Here is a 7,630-nt window from a genome sequence, read left to right on the forward strand (position 1 = left end):
TCGCTCTCTCTCTCTATAGCTCTATATAGATATCTATATATAGATAGACATATTTTTATCTATCAAACTCTTTTTAAAACTATAATTTCAAGCACTATTCAAGGTGATTTCCTCTTGTGGAAGGAGAGGGGGAAACGGCACCCCTTGAAAACGTCGCTTTAAAATCACACATCGCCCCTGAAACGGGCTACATTTCCCCGGGGGAGCACGCGTGGACATGCAGTAAGACAGGGACAGATCCTGGTTGCAGCAGCGGCACCAGGGAAACGAATGAAATAAAAGCAACGAATAATGTTAAGGCTTCTGTGTTTAAAAATAAACGCAAACGGCTGGAATCAAAACCCAAGCATGTCGCACCTCTGCCTTTATTAAAGAGCTGTAAATTTGTAGATACACAAATTAATGGCAATACCCCAGAATACGCAGATGTGGACTCCTAACGAGGAATCTGCAACTATGTCTGGCTACAAATACGAGGACAATAGGGGAGCTTCTGTATCTGCATGTCGATAGTGAATACCCCCATCCGGGCTATAACATATAGAGACAATAGCGAGCAGGGCAGAAAGCTGCAGGTCTCCGGTGCGCACACGGGGGGGGGAGGAAGCCTTGCAGGCTGCCGCGGGCGGGGGGCTGCGTCTCCCGTACTGCAGGTGGTAGGTGGGGAGGGGAGGGGAGGGCACGGCTGATTTGGCCAAACGTGGCCCACAGATTTCGAGTCAAATGAAGCGCATTTGAAAATCGTTTGGGAAACCAAACGCATAGAAACGAAACCTTCCTGCCCCCACCGGGAGTTTTCTTTGGGGTCCCTGCTTTGTCATCGAGAATCCCTTCCCTAGGTCGGGGCTGGGCTGCTGCTGTGGGAAGGTGAACCCGGAGCTAGATCTCGATCCGTCCCTGTAGATATTCCATTAGGGAGGGGAACCTGCCCCCCCCTCCCAGTCTGCAGTGCTCCCGGGCCGGGCCAGGCGGTGGGGGTGTTGCTGTGTGCGGAGGGAGGGGGAGCAGGGCTTTGGTGGGGACTGTAGGACCTCCCCCAGAAATGCAGCAAGCCTCTCCCCTCTCCCCTTCCTCTGCTAGATGGACGCATTGGGATGGAGACGTGGTGTGCACGGCAAAAGGCTTGCGTTGGCAATCTGGTGATCAGCACACGTCCCCCTGCCTCTCTCCCCTCCGGCTGCTCTGCACTGCACTGGCATCAGTGAGGCCGGAGACAACCAGCTGCTCAGCAAGGGGACGGGGAGTCTCGAGAGCCGACGCCGGGCATCCAGACAGCCCTCCCCGCCTCGTCCCCGCGCCAGAGCCCCCTGGACCTCCCCGGGCTCCCCGGGCTATATGCACAAGCCGGAGGGCGAGCAGCCCCCGTGGAGGTGCCCAGGAGCTGCCACTGAGCGGTGTCATGCTCCAAGGGGCACGAAGGGGCAGCAGGTGCAGTTGCAATAGGGAGTGGAGCTAGCGGCTTTGCCCAGCCCGCAGCCCCGGCGTCTCGCCCGGCGCCCAGCTTCGGCCCGTCCTTCCCCGAGCCCGAGCGAGGCAGCGCAGCGCCATGGCCACGCTAATCCGGAGCAAGATTTCCAACGTCGCCACCTCGGTTTCCAACAAGTCCCAGGCGAAGGTGAGCGGCATGTTCGCGCGGATGGGCTTCCAGGCGGCCACCGACGAAGAGGCCGTGGGGTTTGCTCACTGCGATGACCTGGACCTGGACCACAGGCAGGGGCTGCAGATGGACATCTTGAAGTCTGACGCCAGCGACGAGGGAGCCGAGCCCCCGGTGGAAGGGGACATCCACTACCAGCGGGACGGCACCGGGCCCCTGCCCCCGTCCGCCTCCAAGGAGCAGGGCGTGTGCTCGGAGCTCTCCGGCCAAGGCAAGCCCAAGATCACGGCCTGGGAGGCGGGCTGGAACGTCACCAATGCCATCCAGGTAATGGGCGCAAGGCCGGGGCGACCCGCCTGCAGCGGGGGGCACTGGGCAGGGCTGGGGGCGCTGCCTGGCGCCCGCGGGCCGGGGCAGAGCCGAGAGCGAGGTGCCGGCCACGGATGTGCGAGCCGCGGCATTGCGGCCGACCACTCTCCTGTTGCCCGGGGTCGATCCTGAGCAGCGGAGAAGCATCCCCGGCCCCGCGTCTGCACGGGGACAGGCAGAGCCTCCGGGCTGAGCTCGGCGCTGCGCTTCCCCGGCCTGGCGGAGCGGCCGCAGAAAAGCGCCGAGCCCTTTCCACAGCGCCGCGAAGGCGCGGCCCCCCCCCGGCCTCGGAAGGACAGCGGTCGGGGCTTGCACCCTCGCTCCCCTGCACCAGGGACAGGGACGCGGCTCCTCAGTGCAAAGGAGCCAGCCTCCCGGCCCTTTCTGGACACCCAGGAGGAGCCTCTGTGCCGGGCTGGGGGCCGGGGCCGGGATGGCTTTGCCCGCAGCCGCACCCCGCCCTTGGTTCCCGGCAGGCGCCCGCATCCCGCAGCTGCGCCGCCCAGATGTTCCCCTCCCGGGCCCGCGGTTAGAAAATCAAGCATATTGCACCTCCGCAGTCCGCCCGGGCGGAGGAGGGCGTCGAGGCTTTCCCTCCTGCAGCACAGCCCTCCGCAGAGCCCGCCAGCTCCCTCACGGCCGTGGCCCAGATCGGGGACCCTGGGCTTTGGGGAGGGCGCAGGGGCTGCCGAAAGGCGCCCAGTGCCACTGACACCGGCAGGTCCCAGAGCAGAGCCCGGACGTCCGAGTCAGCTCGGCAGGCAGTAAAGCAACCTGACGGGGTTTTTAATTCGGCGATGCCACGAGTCCCAGCCCCTTTCCCTGACCGCACGGGCTCTGCCCAGACAGGACCGAGGTGCAAGCCCCCGCGTGAGACGGGAGTGAAACGGAGCTGTGCTCATGAGATCGCTGGAGGCAAACCCTGCTAGGGACAAGAATATGGGGATAAAAGAGTGGAGGTTTCCAAGGAGCTGGTCCAGCTGGTCCCTTCCTTTCCCAGTTCTGGAAAGACGAGGCTTTTCTTTCCTACCAACCTTCTTCTTCTTCCTTGTTTCCCCACTGAATACAGTTTTAAAAAGTCTGCGCGAATGTGCTTTTACTTGAAATTGCAGTGTGGCTCCAGCCGAGGCGCGCGCGTGCGTGTGTGAGTGCGTGTGTGCGCGTGTGAAGACGTTAGGAAGCGATGGACACAACGCCGAAAAACGGTGGCATTTCCCTTTTGATCGTTGCTGTGCCCCGGAGGAAGCGGGGTCTCACCGCCGGCTGCTCTGATTCACCTGCATTGAGCTCCCCTGATGCTGGGTGCGGGAGGGGGTACGGGCTGGGGGCAGGGGAGGGGGGCGTGCAGTCCTCTCGCTAAAATGAGCAACACAGTATCCATTTTGTCTCTTTCTAGGGGATGTTTGTTCTTGGCCTGCCCTATGCTATCCTTCATGGTGGATACCTAGGACTCTTTTTAATTATTTTCGCTGCAGTGGTTTGCTGCTACACTGGGAAAATCCTTATTGGCTGTCTGTACGAGGAGAACGAAGACGGGGAGATAGTCAGGGTGAGAGACTCCTACGTGGACATCGCCAACGCTTGCTGCGCTCCCAGGTTTCCCAAGCTTGGAGGGAGGATTGTGAACGTGGCTCAGATCATTGAGCTGGTCATGACCTGCATTCTCTATGTGGTGGTCAGTGGAAACCTGATGTACAACAGCTTCCCAAACTTGCCTGTCTCCCAGAAGTCTTGGTCCATCATTGCCACAGCAGTGCTCCTGCCTTGTGCTTTCTTGAAGAACCTCAAGGCTGTCTCGAAGTTCAGCTTGCTCTGCACCTTGGCCCACTTTGTTATCAACATTTTAGTGATTGCCTACTGTCTCTCCAGAGCGCGCGACTGGGCTTGGGACAAAGTCAAGTTTTACATTGATGTGAAGAAGTTTCCCATCTCCATTGGCATAATCGTCTTTAGCTACACTTCCCAAATTTTTCTGCCTTCCTTAGAGGGGAATATGCAGAATCCTAAGGAGTTTCATTGCATGATGAACTGGACTCACATAGCAGCTTGCATCCTCAAGGGACTCTTTGCCTTGGTAGCTTATCTGACCTGGGCTGATGAGACTAAAGAAGTCATCACAGACAACTTGCCATCCACCATTAGGGCAGTAGTCAACATTTTCTTGGTGGCCAAAGCCTTGCTTTCCTATCCCTTGCCCTTCTTTGCCGCTGTGGAAGTGCTGGAGAGATCCCTTTTCCAAGATGGAAACAGGGCATTCTTTCCCAACTGCTATGGGGGTGATGGGAGGCTCAAGTCTTGGGGACTCACCCTCAGATGTGGCCTGGTAGTCTTCACCTTGCTCATGGCTATCTATGTCCCTCACTTTGCCCTCCTGATGGGTCTTACTGGGAGCCTCACAGGTGCAGGTCTCTGTTTCCTGCTCCCAAGTCTCTTCCACCTCAAACTCTTGTGGAGGAAGCTCTTGTGGCACCATGTCTTCTTTGATGTCGCTATTTTCGTTATAGGTGGTATCTGCAGCGTGTCTGGGTTCATCCATTCTTTAGAGGGTCTCATAGAGGCTTTTAGAGCCAATTCTGACGAGTAAAGGGTGGTCGGAGCCGGTTGCTTTGAAAAGAGAATTATGTTGAACATCCACATAGCCAAATAATTATGCATCCTTTTAAAGAAAAGACTCATTATTTTAGTTACATGCATCCAACAAATTATATGTCATAGAAACTAAAAAGAGGCTAAAAAGAAGCTACGACAATAATACAATAAAGTGTTTCCCCTACAGTTTTTTTTTAATAAGCTAAGATTTAAATATATTTTTTCTTATTTAGCGAATTTGAAGGAAAATATCCGAGGCCCTCTACCCCCTAAACAATAGTCCTCTCTCTCTATATATATACATATATATCTTTTATGATAGGAAAATACCCTATTTGGAAACAATCACGATTCTCAATATTTTTGCAAATACTATGCCATTCAGTGTTTCAGGAGCTGAAACACAGCTGCCAATCCAATGGATTTGGGTTATTGTGCTTAAAATTAGAAGCAAATAATTGAGAAGTGGGGAGGGGGGTGGACAGTGAGGTTCCCTGATTATATGCAATGTGAGGCATGGCTGCAGACAAGCGTTAGGTTGTACAACAGCCCAGCAAGCCAAAGCGGTACCAGCGGCTGGCACCGAGGACCCCGGCGCCCGTACCGTTTACACGGTAGCGGGAGCCGGAGCAGGACCGCTTCTTTCTTCCACCCCAACGCACAGCCGGTAAGAGCTTCCCTTCCACTAAGACCGCTGCCTCCAGCTGAAGCCACAGACTCGGAGTTCAGTTCTCGGGCTTTCTTTTTGGTTTTGTTTGCTAATCATAATTTCCAAATTAAGGGAAAAAAAAAGAGTGTGTTGGATTTGAAAGTGTTCGGGCTACAGAAACAAGACAAGACACAACTCATTCTGTGCAATCTACCAGATCTGTGGAGCTGTTTCAAATGTCTGTGTGGTGTACTTGTGGTAACTCAGATGAAAAATGTATATCAGAAAATCTATCTTTAACATATAACGTGGTACATAAATATATCAAACAATAAAGAGAAACCATAATGAACGCGGCTGGCCTGGTTTGTTCCAGGGACTGAGTGACAGGGAGTCTGCAGGGGCAGGGGCAGGGGCAGGGAGGAGCGGCGGAAGGGAAGATGCCTCCTTTTCTGATCTTCTGCAAGGAGCAAGAGAAGGAACGAAAGAGACGACGAAGAGAGAGAAAGTCCAGCACAGCAGCCTCCGCCTCCCACCCCGGCAGCAATGCTAATCCGGAACAAACGCTGCCTGAAGCCCATACCAAGCCTTGATCCAGAGTCCTGAGTCAGGACGGAGATCTTTGGGGACAGGGTTTCAATCTTTTCTTCTCTTTCCCCCCCTCTTCCCTCTGCTGTGGAGGGCCATCCCACGCCAGCCTCCCACCCTTCGCCGGGGGAAAGCCGGGCCAGCGCGAGGTGGGACTGAACGGGCACCCTGCAACGGAAATGCTAGTGCCCGGGCACACGGCAGCTGTGACTAGCATGCCGGGGTGAAGATACAGCCCTTGTTGGAAACGGATTCACACCTCCGGGACTCCTTGCTCCCGGGACATCCCAGCCCAGGTCGCACACAGCTGTGCAACACAGCAGTGCCCTAGAATACAGCCCCCTCCGCCCACCCCACGCCCCGGGGCCCTTCAAACACTCTCTGATGTAACTTTATTTTATTATTATTATTTTTAGCCCCGACACAGTGGGGTTGCAGGGACCCAAACGATCGACCTCACCTCTGAAGGACCCGGCTCCTGCTTGTGACACGACTCCTGCGGCTGGACTAGGAGGACCCCACTCTCATTATGATCCCCGAGAAAAGCTACCTGGGGGAAGCTCTCGTTTTCTCCCGGCTCTAAAGATAGATTCGTGCCCAGTCTGGGTCTCATAGCCCGAGGGAGACCCTGGAAGAGGATGATCCGCTCCAGCCCGTCCTCACCTGGAGCCCAGAGACAGGGCCTGTGCTCCCGGGGCTTTAATGCGCCTTTAAAGGGACGTCTGTACTGGTGGGGGTTTTTTTCCCCTTAACAAGCGATTCCTGAAGCCCACAGCGAGCCTTGCTCCTGAGTCCTGAATGCAAACACCTTGATCAGGACGAGATCTCTGGGCACAGGGGCAAAGTTTAAAAATATTTTCTTCTCTTCTTCACCTTTCGTTAAAATGACCGTTCAAATGGATGTTGAGAGAGAGAGGAGAGATTTCATTCCTATCCGCTATTGACTACGTGCATTTCGTGTGCTTTATACCTGGGCTATCTATTTTGCATGCTATAAATAGTATTAGTAGGAACATCAATAATATGAATAACCCGGCTGGCCACGTTAAATAAGTAGCAATCATCTAAAGCAATTATTTGTAACAGGTGACATCCCACTGTGGAAGCTAAACACCTGGCACAGTAATTAATTATTTTAATGCTTTAGAGTACTGTGTAACCGGATCCCCGCCCTCAAACCCGGGTTAATGTTCCCGGGAATCCTGCCCGAGTGCAACCCGTAACATCGAAACAGGGATTGGCGCAGATATCGTCTTTTGTTCTCGCAAGGGGAGAAAAAAATGCCCCGTGACAACATGAAACGGTCGGGATTTGTCACGGGATTCAGAGGGGTTCGTGAAACCGGCACTCCCCAAAACGCGGACAAGCTTTCCAGTGCTAGTTGTGGTATGAAGGGAGACATTCAGGATAAAGGGCCAAAACAGCTTCATTATCTGGAAAGAGGAAGGAAGGGAGGAATTGCCTTTACACCGCGCTTTCCTCGAGTGACCTTCAGTCGGCGAGACGCTTTGGAAACGCACGGGCAGCTTCGTAGCTCGCTGCTCCAGGAGCGAAGCGGGGAATCGTTCCCAGCGACCCCCAGATTTCTGTTTTCAGAATGGGAGAGCACTAAATGAAGCAGGCAGCCGGGAACGGAACAGGTGATAATGTCGGCGGATACCAGCTCCCACCTCTGCACATTTCTCGTGGCATTTCTGGGCTGCCGCCGGCCCCCAGCCGCTGTCTGGAGGGGCAGGCCGGGCTCTCTGAATGCTCCTCTGAAGGCAATTCATTCCCAGCGAGCTCTGCAATGCGGTAAAGCGGAGGAGAGGAGCGCCGGCGGGCTGGCCGCATCAGTT

General features: G+C 55.1%; 1 protein-coding gene across 1 annotated transcript; it reads left to right on the forward strand.

Annotated features, from left to right (window-relative positions):
• Nucleotides 1-542: 542 nt before the first annotated feature.
• SLC32A1 (solute carrier family 32 member 1) lies at nt 543-5,556 on the forward strand. Its single transcript, XM_019513018.1, has 2 exons — nt 543-1,924; nt 3,363-5,556. Exons 1-2 carry the CDS (start codon nt 1,547-1,549, stop codon nt 4,548-4,550), a joined length of 1,566 nt encoding a protein of 521 aa, XP_019368563.1. The 5' UTR covers nt 543-1,546; the 3' UTR covers nt 4,551-5,556.
• Nucleotides 5,557-7,630: the final 2,074 nt, after the last annotated feature.

Source organism: Gavialis gangeticus, unplaced genomic scaffold (genome assembly GCF_001723915.1).
Source record: "Gavialis gangeticus isolate Ggan-Ray unplaced genomic scaffold, GavGan_comp1, whole genome shotgun sequence".
Taxonomy (NCBI): domain Eukaryota; kingdom Metazoa; phylum Chordata; order Crocodylia; family Gavialidae; genus Gavialis; species Gavialis gangeticus.

Bases quoted from the DNA above. Each gene is read 5' to 3' on its own strand.
- SLC32A1 (XM_019513018.1), top strand. From the start codon at position 1,547: ATGGCCACGCTAATCCGGAGCAAGATTTCCAACGTCGCCACCTCGGTT. The intron at 1,925-3,362 runs GTAATGGGCGCA...GTCTCTTTCTAG, and splicing joins ACGTCACCAATGCCATCCAG to GGGATGTTTGTTCTTGGCCT.